This window comes from Penicillium brevicompactum, assembly GCF_028827555.1.
Source record: "Penicillium brevicompactum strain IBT 35665 chromosome Unknown utg000005l_segment0_segment0, whole genome shotgun sequence".
NCBI lineage: Eukaryota > Fungi > Ascomycota > Eurotiomycetes > Eurotiales > Aspergillaceae > Penicillium > Penicillium brevicompactum.
Window position 1 is genome coordinate 1184281 of NW_026623208.1, and position 21234 is coordinate 1205514.

General features: G+C 51.1%; 6 protein-coding genes across 6 annotated transcripts; 4 read left to right on the forward strand and 2 right to left on the reverse strand.

The window, feature by feature from the left end:
* Positions 1-193: 193 nt before the first annotated feature.
* On the forward strand, positions 194-2234 carry N7506_006271 (putative RNA binding protein Ligatin/Tma64; the record flags this gene model as incomplete). The annotated part of the gene is made up of 3 exons (XM_056955564.1): positions 194-214; positions 275-1091; positions 1147-2234. 3 exons carry the CDS (start codon positions 194-196, stop codon positions 2232-2234), a joined length of 1926 nt encoding a protein of 641 aa, XP_056809898.1.
* Positions 2235-2922: 688 nt separating this feature from the next.
* On the reverse strand, positions 2923-4305 carry N7506_006272 (AA9 family lytic polysaccharide monooxygenase; the record flags this gene model as incomplete). The annotated part of the gene is made up of 1 exon (XM_056955565.1): positions 2923-4305. The coding sequence occupies one exon, from the start codon at positions 4303-4305 to the stop codon at positions 2923-2925; it is 1383 nt and encodes a 460-aa protein (XP_056809899.1).
* A 2706-nt stretch (positions 4306-7011) lies between these two features.
* On the forward strand, positions 7012-11306 carry N7506_006273 (putative membrane-tethered transcription factor (SPT23); the record flags this gene model as incomplete). Its single annotated transcript, XM_056955566.1, has 2 exons — positions 7012-10617; positions 10698-11306. 2 exons carry the CDS (start codon positions 7012-7014, stop codon positions 11304-11306), a joined length of 4215 nt encoding a protein of 1404 aa, XP_056809900.1.
* Positions 11307-13122: 1816 nt separating this feature from the next.
* N7506_006274 (uncharacterized protein) lies at positions 13123-17262 on the forward strand (the record flags this gene model as incomplete). Its single annotated transcript, XM_056955567.1, has 1 exon — positions 13123-17262. The coding sequence occupies one exon, from the start codon at positions 13123-13125 to the stop codon at positions 17260-17262; it is 4140 nt and encodes a 1379-aa protein (XP_056809901.1).
* A 390-nt stretch (positions 17263-17652) lies between these two features.
* N7506_006275 (aspartate aminotransferase family protein) lies at positions 17653-19003 on the reverse strand (the record flags this gene model as incomplete). The annotated part of the gene is made up of 2 exons (XM_056955568.1): positions 17653-18763; positions 18816-19003. 2 exons carry the CDS (start codon positions 19001-19003, stop codon positions 17653-17655), a joined length of 1299 nt encoding a protein of 432 aa, XP_056809902.1.
* A 778-nt stretch (positions 19004-19781) lies between these two features.
* Positions 19782-21110, forward strand: N7506_006276 (wax synthase family protein; the record flags this gene model as incomplete). The annotated part of the gene is made up of 2 exons (XM_056955569.1): positions 19782-20536; positions 20600-21110. The coding sequence occupies 2 exons, from the start codon at positions 19782-19784 to the stop codon at positions 21108-21110; spliced, it is 1266 nt and encodes a 421-aa protein (XP_056809903.1).
* Between the last annotated feature and the right edge of the window lie 124 nt (positions 21111-21234).

The window sequence follows — 21234 nt, forward strand, 5'->3', positions numbered from 1 at the left end:
AATTCAACCTCTTGAGTAAACAAGGGCGACACCTGGGCAGCGTCCTGGGCCGAGTCTGAAATGTGGGGACCGAGAATCTTTGTCCGCACCTCACCTCTTCGGAGATCAACCACCTTGCTCCTTTCTACATATTTCGGCATTGATAGGTTCAGTATCTTTGATCTTGACCTCATCCACTTCAGTGCTGCCCAAAATGTTCAAAAAGAAACCAACGGTAAACTTGCCCCGCAGTGCCCCTCCATAGCTGTCTTCAAAGCTCACTATCATCGATTAGATCAAAAATCTCTCCCCTCTACGTTCCTCTGATAGACGAAAGATCGCCGATCAAATCATCAAAGACTACCAGATCTCTGTCCCCTCAGATTCCCAAGAAGCAGGGTCCACCACCGCTCCAAGCCTCACATCGATTCGAAATGCGCTTCTTCCCGATAATTCTCTGACGGCCCGGTTCACGACAACCGCTGGACCAGACTTGCGCGAGCTCACTGGAATCGTATATGTTGGCACACATCCAGATGAAGAGGAACGAGTGCTGTGGTTCAAGCTCGAGCATGGTCCCGGGGCAGACAAGCGCCTATACCCAACCGTCTATACACTATGGCACAACCCCAACCTGGTCTCACTCCTCTACACCCCAGGATTTGTTATGGGAAAACTCCAGGGTGGAGCTGACCTCATGACACCCGGTCTCGCGAACGAGCCTCCATTCCCGGAGAAGGCGGTCAAGGGAGCTGTGGTTGCAGTCGCGAGTGTGGACAAACACTCGGTGCCGGTCTTCGTCGGTGTCTGTGAAATCGATGTTTCGGCTCTGGGCGAGGTCCAAGGTACGAAGGGCTCAGCGGTCCGAGGATTGCATTGGGAGGGCGACGAGCTTTGGGCTTGGAGCTCTGCGTCACGGCCAGGCCGCCCAGCACCAGACTACTTGGAGGGCTGGGACGAGGAAAAGGATGCAGATGATGAAATCGAGGGACTTGAAGATATGACGCTCGAAGATAGAGCTTCTGCAGAGAGCGACGAAGAGACACCAGGCGACGAGCCAGCTCCGGCGGAAGAATCTGCAGGTGAAGAAGAGCCGGAGCCGACAACAAAGGGTAAGATCTCATCTATTCTTTGCTCGCATGAAACCTTGTTACTGACAAATTTCAGAAATTGATGATGCATTCGTGAACGCATTTGTTTATGCCCTTTTCAAGCTGAAACAAGATAACCCTTCGGCCACCAACCATGCACTTCCCTTGCCAATTACACCCTCTGCATTGGTAGCCAATCTCATCACTCCCCACCTTCCAGTCTACACTGCTCAGCAAGCGCAGTTCTACAACATCAAGAAGACTAGCTGGAAGAATGTGAAGAAGTTCATGAAACATCTGGACAAGTTGAAGCTTGTCAAAACCAAAGATCGCAATGGCCAAGAGACCGTCATCTTAGACGTCGACTTTGGAGATCAGCGAGTTGAGCGATTTGTTCCATACCGGCTACCTTCACCCCGAGCCCTCGAAGGCGGCAAGCCCTCAACTTCAGAAGGCAAGAAGCCCGCTGGGACAGATGACTCTGACCCTTCAGTCGGCCAAACAATCACAGTACAGAACCTATACAGGCCATCAGGAAAGTTGATGCCTACTTTGTTCCCTGCTCTCGCCGCTGGAAACGCAAACAACTACTATAAATACTCCGATGCCTCTTCGCATTTGGATCAATACCTCACATCCCAGGATCCACCAATCGTATCAAAGGAGAACCGAAGAATCATCACTCTCAATCCCTTCCTCGCCAATACCATTTTCACTGGATCTGCCGCTGAAGACAAAAGCACACTCTCCCGCGGAAAGGTTACGCGTGATGGTCTTCTGAAACGTCTCATGGAGGACAAGGCTCTCATGCAGCCACACCACGTCATCCTGAAGACCGGCCAGACCATCGCAGATGTGAAGCCCAAAGCAGGCACTGCACCAAAGGTTACTGTGACCCTTGAAAAACGCACAGGCTCTAAGACCGTTACCAAGGTGATGAACCTAGAGGTGTTCGGCGTCATTCCGACCCTCCTGGCCCAAGAGCTACAGAAGAAGTGTGCTGGTAGTACTAGTGTCACCCAGGCTACTGGAGCGCCCAAGGGCGTTATGGAAGTACTGGTGCAAGGTGATCAGCGGAAGGCTATTGAAACTGCTCTCGTTCGTCGTGGCTTAAGGCCACAGTTGATTGAGGTTGTTGATAAGACCAAGAAAAAGAAGAACTAAGGTTCTGCATATCAATCACGTTGAACATTTACATATTGCTTCCCAGGGTCAAGATAACTTTGGCTCGCTAGATGATATAATGACCTAGAATCTATGGGAATGGACAACACAATGACACCCTTATCCATTAATGCATTTGCTCGAACATCCGTGAACATTGGATGTTCACGGTGGCTAGATCTATATGGTCAACATTGTATACAAGAAATGTTATGATTTTAGACATGTCTGGTAAGTTGTTAGAATCCACGGGATTGCATGCGTGGTGCTCTTCGTTTATCTCTCAGGTGCGTGGTTCGAAGGTTGGTCTAATGTAGGCTTCCAGCTCAAGCTGTCTTAGCATTCCTGACAGGCGACGTTTTACCATTATCGAGGATTGTCTTTTTCTACAAGTGGGAAATATTTGAGCAGTCCAGCAATTCCATTCATGAAGTAAAGTTTTAAAAGGGATGATAGGCTCCCTCATCTCCAAGTGCGAAGCACAAGAAGGAAACAGAAAAGAAAGGTAAGGAAATCCGTAACACGGTGTTGTTACAAGCGGTCCAATCCAAAATCAACAACCCGCGAAAAAGACAAGATGCCTATAATCCATGCCCCCCAAAAGGGATCTAGATCCGAAATTCGTACCAAAGACCTAGAAGTATATAGATGTTCAACACCTCTATAATCTAGCTCCTCGTAAAAGCACTTAAGAGGAAAGGTCACGGGAGTGAACCTTGTTGTCAGAGACGAGCCACTTAAGGGTAGAGCGGACGACAGCGATGAGCTGGTCGGCGCTCAGGGAGCTGAGGTAGGAAGAGTAGTCGGAGTCGGAGGTAGAGCTGGAGCTGGCAGCGGGGGTGGGGATAGAGGCGGCAGTGGAGCTGGCCTCGGCGGAAGAGTCGTCGGAGGCGGGGGTAGAGCTCTGGGCGGACTGGCCACCGACGGCGGTAGCAGTGACGGTCACGCTGTCAGCGGCGTTGGCGGTCTGTACAGCAGGCTCGTCAGTAACCTGAGCGGAAGCATCAACAGTCTTGGTGGCATCAACGGTCTGAGTGGCATAGTCGGTCTCAGTGGAGTAGTTGACCTCCGGGGCGGGAGCCTCGGTGGGCTGGGCGTCAGAGCCACTGGGGTTGGAGAAGGAAGGAGCGGAGGGACCAGCGGCGGGGGAGCTGCTGGGGGAGGGGCGGGAGATAGTGCGGGTGCGGGAGTATTGTGGGTGCGAGAATGAAGAAGGGCTCTGGATGGGAGCGGCACTCACGGAAGAGGCACTGGCAACGGGGGCAGCAGTGGTAGCGGCAGCGGTGGAGGCAGCGGTGGAGGCAGCGGCGGTGGAAGAGCCAGAGGAGGCACCGCTGTACAGAGCGGGACCGGGGATCTCGTAGGAGTCCATGGAGGTGTAGATGTTGACAAGGATACCGGCGTCAGTGTTCTTGTAGAGAGCGGTACCCTTGGTTCCGGTAGGCTTGTCGCTGCCACCACCGGTGACCTTGAGGTTCAGGCACTGGGGGTAGTTCTGGGCGCCGTTGGACTCGCCGGCGGAGTGCAGGGCGATGATCTCGTGACGGAGGACGTAGTTGCCGGCGGCAATGGAGCTGGGGATGGTGACAGTCCAGCTGTTGTTGGCGGAGATCAGGTTGTCAGAAGCCCAGGTACCGGGGACGTTGCTGTCGTCAATGAGACCAGCCTCGTCGATCTTGAAGAACTCAAGAGCGGTCTTGTCAACGGAGGAGCAGTCACCGTTGCAGTTGGCGAGGTAGGTGATGACGGGACCGTGGTGGCTCTCGGGCCAGTCAGTCCACTGGAGCTCGACCTTACCACCGGCCTTGACATCGGCGGAGATGGCACCGGGGGTGGCATCCTTGTGGCAAATGATGTCGTTGCCAGAGTATCCGGAGCCATCGACGAAGCCCAGGTCGGTGGCATCCTCTGCCCATCCAATGTTCTCGGGAACATCGGACTGGTAGCTGTAGGTATCAACGATGAAACCCTTGTGGTAGGTACCATCAACAACGGCACCAGAGACGTAACCGTGAGCAGCGACCATGGAGGCCGAGCTGAGGAGGAGACCAGCAATCTTGGAGATAGACATGTCGAAAAGTTGTATAGTAACGCACAGCGTTATTTAGATCAAAAAGGATCGAAGAGGTTAAGATGAGCACAAAAAGAATGAAAAGGGGATTTCAATCAATGAAATCTACCCAACAGAGAACGAGAGGTACTGGACCTTGAAAAGAATGGAATAGCAAAGGACTGATGGATGAGAAGAAAGCAGGTCAAGGTCGTTCTGACCAGACCTTATATATCTCGTCTCGCCTTGTTCAGGAGCCGCACCATGCCAAGACTTATACATCACGGACGAAGGTGCAAAATCGAAATGGGATAGGATTCCGCTGTGCTCTGGCAACGCTGATAGGCGGAGAATCTCGAGTGACCGAGGCGCCAGCATGTAGTAGGTAGGAGATAGATGAAGCAGCGATGTCTCCAACGCGCCGGGTGTTCCCAAATGGCACTAGCAAACAAAATTAATTAAGCTCTTCTCCATCAGGGGCCATGTAAAACGGGGTCGTTTGGCAATAGTCCCTACCTCTAGTTGGTACCTGACGATCGTGGGCGGTTGTCTGCGACAATCTAGGTTTCATCGCCGACAACCGAACCCACTTTTCTCTTTATTTCATCAACTCCTCCGCTCTGCCAAGAACTCTCCCTCGGTGAATCCTCGTAGAATTCCGCTTCTCAGGGGAGTTTCACTTGGAGACATGTCACTTTGCTCCGGCACTCCACATTTGCTGGCTCCTGCAGTTTAAGGTGATTTGACAGGTTGCTGATCAAGTTGAAACGGTTTACTCCAATCTTTGCAAACTAGTCTTTGCAATTATCTCCCGGCCGAAAATATCCAACGGCTTAGGAAGATGGTCTTTTTAATTGGACTGCAGATGGCTGCCCTGAAATCGCACTGTGAATGGATTCGCATCAATTAGGCGAGATACGAAGTTCAGGGACGTTTGGACCACTTTACTTTACACTTTAATCTCCTGAATCTAAAGTACGAGAGTGCACTGCACGCTCGGCGCCTAGACGCAGATTGCAGATTATTCTGAAACAGGTCCCGGCATTACCGGCCCACACGGAGTCCGAGACCTTTCGCCCTGCATCGGTGACAGCGCTGCATTCTATAAGGCTCGGGGGAATTCAGGGAAAATCAAGGAATCTAGAACAGGGCTGTCTCTGCAGCGCTTCTCTAAATTAACCAGGCGCCAAACCACAATCAATGTGCGAAATTGGACAAAGCCACCAGGGGGATCACGTTTGTATATATTCCTCCAGGGCTCCTGGGCTCCTGGGCATGACGACATGACCGACTTCCAAGGTTGACTTTGCCTCGCGCGATTAACCCTTGCGGTTTGACCAATTGCACACCACCAAATACTGCCATAGAGCTAGCCCTGGAGTTCAATGCGTTCCTAGGTACTCCGTAGAACCCGTGGACAGCGCGTGAGATTGAGTCGCGGGAAGTATCAACGGTCTAGATGCGTCAAACCTAGTGAGTCTCGGCCGTGTGGCCGCCCGCGATGAACTAGATTCGCATATATGCAGGCATGTACGCCCCCCTCGGCAAAGACATCTGCGTCGTGAGGTTCTTGTCTTGGATTGCTGGCACCGGGAAGATCTAGGAGGGTGTCTACGGAGTAAGTACGGAGCACTCTGTACCACACGCCATATGTAGAAGCAATCTACATTTCGCGCAGGAGGGTGTATGGCAACGGTCAGATACTGGAGCGGGAGGCTCCCCGCCATGAGCACGACGATCTCCAGCCACCCCAGAGGACACGAATGGCGGGATATCGCAATGATAAGCAACACGCCCAGTGATAACAATGCAGGCTCGCCAGAATGGTACAAATAACGGGCGGAATTACGCCAATCTGGCGGCGTTAGGTATCCGATTACCGGAGTGGTAACACAAGATGTGCTTTTTGTGAGGCATACATAGCCCGAACTGTCTGTGTGCACTTGGCACAGGCCCCGGTGCGTAATCCATGCAGTACCTTGTCGCACTTGGTCGTCATTCCAAGTCGCCGGGTCCCCGAAGGACCCTGGAAGAGGCAGGAAAGAAAGAAAGTAACACAATAGCCTTCCATGGAAGTCCAGGGTCAGGACAACGTATGCTCCGTAATGTGGTACTCCGTATAATATAAGGGACAGGGAGAGGCCAAAGAAGGTCTAGGAATGATCTGTCAGACGGGAGAGAAACGACTCGACAAATCAAGTGGGGCGATAGTCAGCCGTATTCGACCGGTATTGGATTGGTCACCGCTTTGTGCGGCCTGAGGTGTCCATTCTGCATTTCCCCCCTTTACACACTTTCTGTGGGTGATTGACATTATTCAATATCTGCAAAAGATTATTTCAAGTAACTACAGTCCAGACAGCCCTCAATATCTGCAACTGAAAAAGTGGTGGTTGATCAGTGTTCTGTAAACACCTCCCTACTCCACGTTGACTTTCGTTGAGGTTCTGCCGGTCTGGGCGTTCACAGTTTTCCCGCTCTCCTTTCCTCCACAGATAACCAAACAGTGACCTGCCCCGTCCTATCCCACTCAACACCTCGCTTTTCTCAGGGCCATGGTATTGGTGACTGGCCCTGGTATACCACGCGATAACACCTGACTGTCGAGTATCGAGAGAACACCCCGACCTCGCTCGAAAACCAATTGAGTCAGCACGTACGTTGTGAAGGGTGGCGGGTTGTAATCCACTGCGATATTTCGATTATTGATTCATCCGAAGACGAAGCATGGGACCGGCACAAGATCCCTCTTCATCCGGTTTTCCTTCCCTCGATCCTATCATCATGGACGACGACATGGAGTCCACCTTCCGCAGCGCCAACATGGATTTCTTGGACCCCACAAAACTCGAGATGTCCGCTGAAAATGGTGGTGCTGAATTTGACGACTTGTTCGCACGGGCGACGACTGCGCGTACGAATGGCGCCTCGGGGCATTCGAAGCCATACCAAGACCAAAACCCCCTGAGACAGCTGCCTGGTTTGGCAGCCGACTCGCCCGCTGAATCGGCAGACGACTCAAGTCGCAGCTCCTCCTCCGAATCTCCCCGCAATCACATTCGCCAAACCTCGATCGCTTCCACAAATTCCGCCGCGCATAGCGAGAATCCCTTGACATCTGCGGGTTACACGGCTGAAGACTGGATGCGCCCGGAGTTATCATCAGTGAAGGAGGAATCACCGTTCAACATCGACCCATCTTTCCCCATGGACGGCGGATTCTCGGTAGATCCCGATCTGGAGGTCAGCAATAAGGCTATGGACGCAGCATTCGACTTCGAAAGTGCGGCCAGTAGCCCCAGCCCCTTGAAAACAGACAATGGATCTCTTCCCAGACCGCATAAACGATCAAAATCCCACCTCTGGAGTCCTTCGAGTAATCACGCTACATTGTCACAAGATGTTGCGCCGCAGGTGAGTCATTTCGATGCCTACAGTCAGTTTGGACAGTACTCACACATACCTCAGGCTCAAGCGCCCGGGTCTCCGTTTTTCGCGTTCGGACTGAACGGTCAATCGCCATATTCCAACGGCATGCACCATGATCTGGAAAGAGCACCGCCGCAATGGGGTGGACAATCTCCGTCCTCTATTTTGGAAGAAAGCTTCGGAGGAATCAACATGAATCACCAATCGCCTCTGAATGCCTCGCTCTCTCCAGGAATGAACTTCGGTACACCTCCGTCATACCCGGTACCAGTCAACTTCGCTTCATCTCCCGTTCAACCACAGATGAACTCCGCAAATCCACTTCAACCTGTCCTCACAGTACACCCGACTTCTCTGAAATCGCGTGTTGAAACTCAGATTCCTATTCGATTGACTCTCTCCCCATTACCGTCAGGGGTCAGGAAACTGCGCCTTCCATCGCACACAATTTCGAAGCTCAAGTTCCTTGCGCCTCCCGCCACAGAACCATCTCAGGATACGCTACAGTTGTTTACGAGTTTGGTATGCACAAGCGCCATGCAGGACCGGGAAAAGATCAAACGAGCGTTTGCGAGGACGAGAGGGGACCAATATCGACCAACCTCGGACGATGAACGTCCATTGGATGGGGGCGACGTGAAGATTTGCAGTGGATGTATACAACGAGAACGCAAACGCGCCTCTCGGAAGAAGCAGCGGAAGCCTGAGGAAGATGAACTGTTCCAAAAAGACGAAGAGAAGAGGGTTATTGTTTTCAACACTAGCGAAATCAAGGAATGGACAGAGCCAGCAAAGAACGCCAGCGGGGGCTATGGAGATGGCCCTGTGCCGCCAGGTTCTATGCAGGTTGAACTACCTATGCGTATTGCTTGCTACTGTCGTCACCAAAACGAGAAGCTCGGTTTCCAAGTCATCTTTACTGTGAAAGACCACATGGACAATGTGGTTGCGCAGGCGATCACCAACTCCATCATGATCACCGACGACCACAAGACTCAGGCACCATCTGCACCTGCGCCAACTGGGCCATCGCCATCTCTTGCAGATGGCACCCAAGTACCAGGAGTCAGTGTATTTGCCTCGGGTCAAAACGAGAATGGGAAGAGCCCATTTGCGCCTCAGTCACCAACTGATTTGCAGGGTCTGCAACAACGCTTTAACTCGCAGTACCAGCTCACACCCAGCTCTTTTGCAGCACAAGGAGCAACTAACGGTGTTCCTGTTACTCACCAATCCCGAAGCCTGTCTCGAGGCGCGTCACCATCCGACTTCCAAGGACCGCAAAGCAAGCGACGTAAACACAGCAGCTCTGGAAGACTACCCTCCGAGCTGACAATGACCCGACTGGAAACGCCACAATCGTCTGCGGCGGCCATGAATGCTGCCCAGCTCGCCGCTGCTCGAGGATTCGCTTCTCCATCTGAACAGCCGTTCGTCACACCTTCCTCCATGTCGGGTCAATATGGAAACGGTCCGCCAACCCCGAACCAAAGTAATGACAACAATCCATTCTTCAACCCAACTCCTGCCCAGCGCCAAAGCCTGGATAATTTGGCTGGTGGAGCGATGGGCTCAACGCCCAACTCCGCTCATCCAAGCCGCCCCGGCACACCAGGTGGATCGAATCGCAATGGTTTCCAAGATCCTAATCTTGCTCTTGCGCTTGGTGCAAACACTTCAAGTCAAGTTTGGCCTCCTCTCAATGCCGCTCCCGCCAGGCTACCATCAGTCATCCACAAACTGGTTCCTTCCGAAGGCTCCATCACCGGTGGCACTGAGGTCACCCTGTTGGGAAGTGGATTCTACCCTGGTATGGAGGTTGTGTTCGGTGACACGCTTGCAACCACGACTACGTTCTGGGGTGACAAGTGCCTCAATTGCCTGACCCCTCCTGCTCTCCAGCCGGGGTTGGTCTCTGTCGTGTTCAAGCATGAGCACCCTATCTTCGGCCAAGTCCAACAGCATCAGACCCTGATGCCAAAACAGCAGCTCTTCTTCCGTTACGTCGATGACCGCGAACTTCAAATGTACCGCTTAGCATTGAACATTCTTGGTCAAAAACTTGGAAGCCAAGCGGATGCATTCCAAACCGCACGACAGATCATGGGAAGTGACCCGAACGCCTTCTTCAACATGCAGGCGGATATGCAGGGCAACTCTTCTGGGGGCCAGCAACGTCAAGTACCGGGTCTTGAAAACACCGGCAAACTCAGTGATATGGACTCCAAAATGCTTACGTATTTGGAATTCCTTGACCTAGATGACAGCCCTCGTCCTCCTCGTTACAACTGCCGCAGCACAACAGGTCAAAGTCTGCTTCACTTCGCGGCCTCTCTGGGGCTCACGAGATTCGTCGCGGGTCTGCTGGCTCGGGGTGCTAACCCCGACGTGCAAGACAACGTCGGCAATTCGCCAATGCACTTGGCCGCACTCAACGGCCATGCTCACATTGTCCATCGACTTCGTCTCACGGGTGCCAACGCCAATGCCCGCAGTGTGCGAGGATTTACCCCTGCGGACTTGGCGACAACGCTCCCAGCACACCAAGCTGCTTTGCTTCCCGCCCGCACCTACAGATCTCGCAGCGTTGGATCTCTCACCTCGCGCCGTCGGCAGAGCAGCTCGGCTTCGCTCAGCTCCATGTGGGAGGTCTCATCAGCATCGGGCTCTCTTGGTCACACCGCTGGCGAGTCGGAGGAAGTGGACTCTGAAGATGAGACAACTGATGACTCGGACCCCGAGCCCCTTCAGTTCAGCTCCTCTCGTCGCTCAAGCATGCACCAGGACATCAGCCCGCCTATCGCCGATACCAGCGAGCAAAATGTCGCCCCTGGTGACCCTCCGGCACCTCTTATCGTTTGGCGTGATCAGCTGGCTGTTCAAATTACTCAATTCCAGCAGAGTGTCGCCAACGCTTTCCCCAACCTCCCTGCTCTCCCCCGATGCCTCCCATGCCCGCAATCCCTACCCTCCCTGATTACCAGGGACAAGGCATGATGCGTCGCATCACCAACCTCGTACCCAACCGGCCAGCTGCTGGAGACGGCTGGTGGGATTATCTCAAGGGTACCACATCCCCCAACCCCAACCAACCACCCTCTTATGACGAGCTCTTCCCTCACCCTGATCCCACCGCCGAGGAGTCAGACATCAAGAAGTCGACCATTCTGCGTGCCGCAACAGAAGCAGCTATAGATCAGCACTTTGAAGCAGAGAACAGTGCAGCTGCCGCTTCCGCTTCGACATCTCGACCCACACCGGCTGCTGTCACTCAAGTTAAAGAAGAACTGAAAGACATTACAATTGGCCGCAAGGTCATCTCACACGAGCAGCAAACACATCTCCGGGAACAACAGGCTCAACGAATGAAGGGTCTACGCAGCGACCGAAATCTATACTTTGTCTGGGTAAGTCATAAATCCTACTACACCATAATCTTCATGTCCACTAACATTTCACAGATCCCTCTTCTTCTTCTGGTTATTTGCGCATGGGTTCGAAACTACGTTCCCGGAATCTGGCAAGGCGTCACGGACACTTTTGAATTTGTGAAAGCTCGCTCTTCACAGCAGGCTGTGGAATTGGGCATTTAGGGCATCTTTTTTCTTTTGTTGGTCATATATTCTTATGGCGTTATATATGAGCGATTGCTGCTTGACAGATTACCTATCTGTCTATTTTCTTTTTCTTTTTTTGTCTCTTTATTCGTGTTTATAATGACGCGGCATGACTATATATGTAGAATCCGCATGATGGAACCCTGGAAATTATCTTTTATTTTGCTTGTGCCCGCTTTAGGCTTTTCTAGGTAACCTCGAAGCCCTGCAAGTAATCCCGAGGTCTACACATTCACCTGGACACCTAGCACTTAAATGACCAGAATCCATTCCCGAGGTTCCAAGGTTATGTCTGGGTGCAGATCTTCCAAAATTGCACGACTCCAGGGCTAAGCTGCCCACGAGTACATAGGCCCACGGATACATTACTACCTAAGTACTTCATCTAACCTTCAAATCAAATTAGGTATATTTACTCGAATAGGGCCTTGGATGAGTAGTCGAACCAAGGCAGAAATTTCCAACAATGTTCTGCAGCCTTCCCTCCTTCCAAGGTTCATCCATGGTCTTCTTTTTAGAGCGGTTGTTCTCGCGGAGAGAGAGACGAGAGGGCCCGGTAAGTGAAACAGCGACAACATAAGATGAATTGCCCACAGAATAGATGGTAGGCTACAGAAAGTCCGCATTCGAAGAGAGCATGGTCGACTTTGCTCCATCTTGTCAAAACATATAACGTAGTCGTCATGGAGTTTGATAGCCCGTCCTTGATGCATAATTTCCCGGCTAAAACAATATTCACGAGGCAATGAACACATTCATCAGATATTAGGATTCAACAATTGGGCCCTGGGGGTTCTCTGAGCACCTTGACGGACATAAGTGCGATGGCTTCAAATTAGTGGCCAATGCCAGTTCTCGACGCAATTCCTTGATGGCGGCGTCGCGCAGCTCAATCTCCTCCTTCCAATATTCTTCGTTCTCCTGGCAACGTTGACAGTACTCCAGTAGGGGTTTGGAGGCAGTTGGCAAAGTTGATTTGGAATTTATCGACTCTCTTGACATGGTGGGTCCTAAACACTGTTATTTGGTTGCCCAGGGTATCTCGGAATAGTGCTTTGCTGTACCTGGAACATGTCGGATTCCACTGTGGTTTTGAGGCTTTTAGTGGAGCAAGAGGGCCTCGGTGGGATCCCCCACACTGTGTATTCGTTAATGTAGAAGTGAAATTAAACGCATGGAGACAAAATTGTGGTGGCAATTCAGATCGGCATCGCAGCAACTGTCATTGATCCCGGATACTTTTTCCGGGAAGTGTCTTGCACGTGACCACAAGCACGTGATGTGTGATACACAGCCCCTGAGAAGAAAACTGGAAGGCGGTGAGACTGCGCAGATCAGAATCAGAACGCAGCAGCAAATATCAAATCTACCAATCATATTGATGTTCTAAGCAAAATATGCTTCCAAGCCGGCTTTTTTTTTGGGCAGGAAATGCCTCGCCTGTGCCCCTTGCGCTGATTGGTTCAATAACCCCCCTACGTCACTGCTTCCCATGCAACGTCATGAACGCGATCAATTGCTTTCTCCATAGTCTATGATTTCTGTTGATTCTGCCCCTCGATTCTTTCTCTACACAGTCAGGCTACCTACTGTATATTGCACACCTTGTACACCTCGACTTACACCTGGTCTTCCTGGAACTGGCTGACTACCCCTCAGACCAGCTTCGGAAGCTTTTCTCAGGCCTCTCAATACTCAACTTGATTTGCGCTTTAATCGAAGGCACTTTTCCGATGCTAACTCTAGGTCCACGGTCGACTTTATTTGGTGTCTATCATCTTTGCTTGTGCAGATGAGCTCCTCGAACAGTCGCATGACTGGTTTGGAGACCCTACAACAATTAGAAAAGTTGAACAACAACCCCGCAACCGAAAGCCACAGTTCTGGGAATGAGTCTGAGACAGCAGACGATGCTCAAGAACCGTCTATTTTAAGCCTCAGGGGCTCTGACCGTATCTTCCCCATTCGATCAACCGTCTGTGTCAACCCGAGTGCCAGTCAAGCTGAGCCAACATCACTTCATGACAGCAAGCCAGAGAGAGGGGTTGATATCAAGGGTGGGACCGCAGAGGTCCTCCGAGAGTCCCCTTCAGCTACGACCGATATCAACTCTTGTGATAACTCCTCGCCCAGGGATCTAAGCTCTTGCCCAGACCATCAGCCCCGAGACCTCTCCGACGAGCCATACCAATATATAACAGCCCGACATGAGCATGTGGTGACAAAAGATGGACATGGTGTGACCGTTGGACAAGACAGACAAATCCTGCAGCGCTGCGAAGATGAACCAATCCGAATTCCGGGCGCAGTCCAGAGCTTTGGAGTGATCGTTGCGTTACGAGAAGAGGCACCTGATCAGCTAGTGGTGCGTGTGGTTAGCGAAAACTCAGAGCATTTAATGGGATATTCACCTCAGCAATTGTTTGCGTTGCGCAGCTTCTCTGATATCTTGCCTGAAAAACATGCCTCCACCTTTACAGAGCATCTAGATTATGTACGGGATGATGGGCATGATATGGATGCCGAAGGGCCTGAGGTCTTTCTTCTACCGATCCTCCCACCATCTGGTGATGCATGTCGCTTCTGGTGCGCTGCTCACCTCAGTCAAGAGAATAAAGACATCATCATCTGCGAGTTTGAGCTCGAGGAGGATCACGTCAATCCGTTAAATGTTGAAGACCAATTATTGGGACCCACAACCCCAGGTGCAACTCCGACAAGCGAAGCCCCCGCCAGCTTCCTAGGCGTCAAACCTACTCCAACTCAGTTCGCCACGAGTACAGTGAGCTCAAGCCAGTCATTGAGAGCCCTTCGTCATGCTCGCCGCCGGAAGGGCGAAGCCGCTGCAATGCAAATTTTCGATACCATATCTCCCATACAGAAGCAGCTGAGCCTGGCAGATGATTCGGAACAGTTACTTCAAATCGCTGCAGGTCTAATCAAGGAGTTGGTTGGTTTTCACCGTGTTTTGGTATATCAATTTGATGGTGATTGGAACGGTCAAGTTGTGGCCGAGTTAGTGGATCCTCAGGTAACGATAGATCTTTTCAAAGGTCTTCATTTCCCTGCCTCTGATATACCACCGCAAGCCCGTGAGCTCTACAGGATTAATAGGGTTCGTCTACTCTATGATCGGGATCATCCAACCTCTCGACTAGTATGTCGGTCCTTGGAAGATCTCGAAACGCCCTTAGACATGACCCACTCTTACTTGCGTGCCATGTCACCAATCCACACCCTTTATCTGGCTAATATGGGAGTACGCTCATCGATGTCAATTAGCATCAATGCATTTGGCAATCTTTGGGGCCTGGTCTCATGCCATTCGTATGGCACCGCAGGCATGCGTGTATCTTTTCCGATCCGCAAGCTGTGCCGCCTTGTGGGCGATACAGTGGCGCGAAACATTGAAAGAATCGATCATGCGGCCAAGCTGCAGATACAGAAGTTCGCGAATGCTATCCCGAAGGAGACAAATACCGCAAATTGCATTGTTGCATCCTCAGACGATTTACTGCGGTTCTTAGGTGCCGACTGTGGCATCCTCTCGATTGGGAAGGAAGCAAAAGTTCTTGGGAGAAATTTGAACGCAGATGACTCCTCCCAAGAAATGCTTGCGCTGCTTGAATTTCTTCGCGCACGACAAGTGACATCCTTGCTTGTATCGCGAGATTTCGCCAAGGACTTCCCTGATTTCTGTTTTGCCCCTGGGACCAGGAAACTCTCTGGCGTGCTTTGCGTGCCGTTGTCTACGAGTGGGGATCATTTTATGGTCTTCTTCCGTCGTGGTCAGCTCACTACCGTCACCTGGGCAGGTAACCCGCACGAGGCAGCGAAGCACAAACAGCTCGCCACTGGCGGCCATCTGACACCACGGCAAAGCTTCAAAAAGTGGAGCGAATCCCTTCTCTCCCAGTCCCGAGAGTGGTCAGCAAGCGATCTTGCAACTGCTACTCTGCTTGGCACAGTGTATAGCAAGTTCATTCAAGTTTGGAACCAAAAGGAACTTATGAAGCAAAAATCTCGGTTTACGCGTCTGCTCGTAGCCAATTCGGCTCACGAGATTCGGACTCCGCTCAATGCAATCATAAATTACCTTGAACTTGCATTGGAGAGTGGCCTGGATGCAGAAACCCGCGAAGGCTTGGTCAAGTCACACTCCGCTTCTAAATCTCTCATCTATGTCATCAACGACCTTCTCGATCTCACCACCACCGCGGATGCTCAGACCAGTCAAAAACTTGTTAAAGAAGAGTCTTTCAACTTGCCGTCGATCGTCCAGGATGCCACAAACATGCTATCCGGGGAAGCCAAGCGCAAGGGTGTGGCCTTCTCCGTCTCAATACATCCTGGGCTTCCAGCCACTGCTATGGGCGATCAGCGTCGCGTGAGGCAAGTGTTTCTCAACTTGATCTCGAACGCCATAGAGAATACAGAACAGGGCTACATCAAAGTCGCAATATACCCTTCCAGCACGAAAAATGCACTCGCGGAACATGTTGCTGTAGAAATGGCGGTTACAGACACTGGTTCGGGCATTTCCAAATTGAAGCGCGACAAGCTGTTCCAAGAGCTCGAGCAGGTGACTATAGATGACTACTACTCTGTAGATGAAGCTGAAGGGAACTTCGCACACACAGTCGGGCAGAAGGAAGATGTCCTGGGCCTTGGCCTTGCTTTTACAGCCCGAATCGTCCACAACATGCACGGTCAACTTTCTCTTAAATCCGAAGAGGGCAAGGGCAGCCAGTTTAAGATTTTACTTCAATTTCGATGTCCAGGAGAATCAACGGCATCTGCTTCTCTACGGAATCTCTTGAACCAAGATGCCAAGAGTTCGGAGCCTTCGAACACACCGGATGCAAAGTCATACACTTTGCTAAGTGCACCCCATCAAAACGACGGAACAGTCAACTTGATCAGCGTCAAGCCAAATGAATGTAGCGATCCAGACCGAGCGGGCACCTCTTGGGAACAAGCGGGCCATTCCCAGAACTCTTCACAACCTCCCCCAAAAGTCTCTGACAGCAGGAACACCCCAATCTCACCGCGATCTACCAGCCCGAAATTCACCGAAGATAACGTGGACCCTTTACAGAGGGATGCATCCGCCTCTGAACCCTCATCTTATCTGGAAGATTCAGGGGAAATGATCACAGACACAATTACGCCACTGATTCCCCCAAATACTGGCCCATCTGATTCCGCCCGATCTATGACTTCTGCCCGATCATCTGACCCTGACGCCAAGATATCATCTCAATCGCAAAGTGCACGGAGTGGCTCATCTATACCACGTCTAGCATCAGAAACGACGGGCACATCGCAAGATTCGTCTCGTATCATCACGCCCGCCACGGAGCCCTCAAGCGTCTCCTCTGGTGGGAATTTACGTGTTCTTGTTGCAGAAGACGACCCAATCAATAGCCAACTCGTTTTCAAACGTCTCGAAAAACTTGGTCATACTGTCCTTCTGACCAGCAATGGTGAAGCATGTTTCAACGCCTTCTCTTTGAACACACAAGCGTACGATGTCATTTTGATGGACATACAGGTTGGTCCACCAAATCCTGTTTTTACATTCTTGCTAATCATACAAATCTCCCAGATGCCGGTTGTTGATGGATGGTCCTCGATTAAAATGATACGTGGGCTAGAAGCCAAAACTTCTGGGTCCGAGTCCGAGGCGTCCGTTCAGCTCAGACACATTCCAATATTTGCGGTCTCAGCGTCTATCGTGCAATCAGATAAGGACATTTACATGAATCACGGATTCGATGGATGGATCATGAAGCCTATCAATTTCACATGGCTTTCCGAACTCCTACGGGGCGTGACCAACCCCCAAATCCGGCAGGATTACAGATCAAACCCAAGGGACTGGGAGGGCGGCGGGTGGTTCGACAACAAAGAAATATCTGTGGCGCTCTAGGTTTTACATGGAGACATGTCAGTGTGGACATTGACCTCGGAATCATCTTTATTTGCATACCCGAAGATGAACCTCGCATTCCAACCTTGACGTCGGCTCTGAGACTGGATACTATGAGCACGACAAGGCCATTCTGCCTTTTATTCCCGGCGTCTTCATTTACAATATCCGAATTTTAATTTGATGCAACGAACAACCAAGAAAAGCAAACGTAGAGAACCGCGGACTGTCGATTCTTTGGGATGCCAGGGGCCTGCTTACAAGGTGAAGTTCATGTTTCCTTTCTTACTCTTCTGACGCTCGGAACTGCACAGATGGTTGTACGACCTTGGAATTCGGCTGGCCAAGAGCCTTGTCTTGACATATACACGTAAGCACCACTTGGGTTTGCTAAACACTAATCAAAGTTGTGTGCTTCCTGCAGAATTCTCGAACGGCCGAAACAAATGTATCGGTAATCAAAGCAGGCATAACGATGCTCAGAGTGATCGATCCACGACTTTGTACCCAGAAACCAGCATTCACAAGCTCCAGCCAGAAAAGCTCTTTGAGATCAGTCGCCTCTACAGCCGCGACAGTGTCTTTGCAATCAATGTGTTCAGGTAAGAGCCCGGTCTGAGTGGCATGGATACACATGAGGGAGCCTCGACCAGTGACACATAACTTGGTGCCTGCGAAGAGCTCTTGCAAACGCTGACGCAACTCGTCGCCCCGGGCATTGAATGCCTGTGCAACTTCAGGAGAATACACCTCGGTAAGGCCAGCGAAGCCAGCATGTAGCATCAGAGTATTGTTCTGGAATGTGCCAGAGTGTACAAGAGCCCCTGGCGTGAGCGGATTGAACACGTCCATGATATCGCGTCGTCCACCAAAGGCCCCGAATGGCAATCCACCACCAAGATATTTACCCAGAGTGATAAGATCTGGTTCGACATCAAGGGTCTCTTTAAGCCCACCAGGGGCTAGTCTGGATGTCATCACCTCGTCCAGGATCATTAATGCCCCGGCTTCTTTACTCTGTTCACGGACCGTCTGTAGGAAGTCTTTGGATCCCGAAATAAACCCAGCTGCGCCCTGAACACCCTCTAGAATGACAGCGGCAATGTCGGCATGCTGAGCGAAGGCCTCCCGAACACCGTTCGAGTCATTGTATTGCACCAGGACCCAGTCATTTTGGTCGACATTGTTTTCCGCGACACCATCTCCAAAAGACAGAACACTGCCGTGATACGCGCCACGGAAGACCATAACCTTGCGTTTACCGGTAAATTTTCTCGCAGCAGCAAGACAGTGCAGGTTTGCTTCCGTTCCGGAGTTGGTGAATCTCAAGCGCTCAAGTCCAAAGCGCTCACAGAGTAATGATGCATATCGCTGCTCATATACGTTGGTAGCCCCAAGGGTAAGGCCAACATTTTGGATAGTTTCAGTCAACACTCGCTGTAGGGTTTGGTTTGAATGGCCATAAAGACCAGCGGATAGCTCGCCGACCAAATCGTAGTATCTGTGAACTGTATTAGGTCTCACTTTCTGAAGTCAAAGGGGGATATGCATACTGATTTCCATCCTCGTCCCACAATTTAAACCCCTCGCCTTTGCACATGAACACTGGAAAAGGCGCGGTATGCAGTAGGGTGCGGGTGTTACCTCCAGGCAAACTCTCTAACGCTTGCTTGTGCAGGCGTTGAGAATGGGGGTGGCGCTCAACGAATTGAGCCACGGCATTCTGAAGGGCTTCGTCCATTTTTCAGGTGAAATGTGATTGTAAGGGTTAGGCTGCGCACAAAACAGCCTTTCACTCCAGTTATATTCTCGAAACACCCTTTATCGGCGGGGAAATACTACTGATACCCCTCCCGAGTCTACCGTGAGTCACACATGGGATATCTAGTTCTTTCCATGGTGTGTAAAATATCGAATGGAAAAGATATTCAATGTGTGACCCATGATAGACGACTCTTGCTGTCACCTTGATTGAGCTCGAAAGATTTGCCGGGAAAATGGTTCGAGTATCGCATATCACATCGCAGAAATCCCTCCCCGAGCGGTGTTCTAGGCGTTTGTCGCGTCCTCTACTGGACTAGGTTCTGGGTGTGTGGCAGGGCCTGTTGCACCATTGACGACGGACTTTGACGGACTTTGACGGACTTTGACTGATTTGGGGTTTTCCAGCCACTGTGTACCGCGATGTTGGAGCTTGGGAGGCAGGGCTTCCTGAATCCCGCAATCTTTATTTCAATTGACTGTGTTCGCCTTGTCCCAGCGAATCACCGTGGGTACTGTTGCGAGTGCTGAGAATCATGATTGTTTTGGTGTTTCACCGATTCGACTCGTTCAATCTTCACGTTTAAATGCGGACATGCATATAATCTCGTTTTAAGGGGCTCCGGGGATCGGGCCGACTCCACGCCAAATGTCGGCAAAACAAAATGGAATATTTTCACATCTCTTATTGTTCGAGACCCCCTCAGACCTGCCTGCCTTTCCAAGCTTCTGTTGGGGTTCGTTTGGCTTAAGCCACTATGTATAGAGGCGAATCTACTGCACATATCTCGCAACTTCTTGGTCTCTATGCCGCCCATTGCCTAATCCCTGCGATTCTCTTGATTACAACCTCGAAAGGTTCAATTCTGAGATACCTCTGGGTACCTTGTTCAGTCTTGATTGTATACTTCGCTATACCCGTGGCCACCGCACTAGGCCCAGGATTTGTATGGTGCGAATGCGGTCGCTTGTTTCTGACAATCGTCTTCCAATGTCTGAACCTGCTCCTGATCAACCCCAAAGACCGACGTGATATACCACCTGGAGGGAGTCAAACCTTTGGAGGTCGACTCTACTCTGCCTCTCGGTTGTTCACCGATCCTCGCGGAATCAAGACCCCTTGGCAAATCAAAAATGCCCCGCCACAGCCAAAATATTATGACCGCTGGGGTCCCAAGGAACCACCTCGAGTTCAATTTTTGACTCGTCAGATATTCATCGTCATATGGCAATACTTGGTCCTTGATATTTTTGCTACCCTTGCTTTGCAACAGGCTCTGGAGCGGAGCGGGGCTCTGCCGCCAGTGCCTCGATGGGATATTTCCACTGAGCAATGGATTGAACGAATCATCTCAAATCTGGTGGCTGGATTTGTCGTCAGTCGGATTCTCATTGACTTCCACCACCGCATGTTCTCGATCATCCTTGTTGGGCTCGGACTGGACTCCCCCACAAACTGCCCTCCATTATTTGGGAGAGCACTAGATGCCGATTCAGTACGGGGATTCTGGGCGTAAGTTTCTTGAGTGCAACGGCTTGTGAACATGGTCGTGAGAGGCCGTACTAATTATATCAGTAAATTCTGGCACCAATTGCTCCAGCGGCCCCTGACTGCGGTGAGCGGGTTCGTCACCAGGGACTTCTTGGGTTTGTCACGCAACTCATCAATTCAGCGGTATACAAATGTCTTCGTTGTATTCCTCTTTTCCGGTGGCCTGCACGTTGTGCTAGATGTTGTGCAGGGTATCCCAGCACAGGAATCCGGCGCCATGTTATTCTTCGCCACAGCCCCTCTAGGCCTGATGATCGAAGATGGCGTCAAACATCTTTGGGTACATGCCACAGGCTCCAAGGACGAAAGCTGTAAAGGCCCTAAGCCGCTGTGGCAAAGGGTTCTGGGCTTTTCATGGTCTATGGCTTGGCTCGGGGTCACCTCTACTGGGTTCTTTTACCCTCAGGTAATCAGGCCACAGAACCAAGCTTTGGTACCCATTTCTGTGGCAAGTCATATTGGAATGCCTGTACAGGCGGGAGTAGTTCTGATCGGTGGTGCCGTGCTGGCTAAAGTGTTCGAGGTTGAGGTATGAGCCATACTGCAGATAGCTTCCATATAGACATCGAACCATGCCATCAATATAAAATAATCTGTGAGCATCAAATCCGTTAGCAGTCCTATTCCAATAGATATATGAAGATGTTCAAAAGCAAATG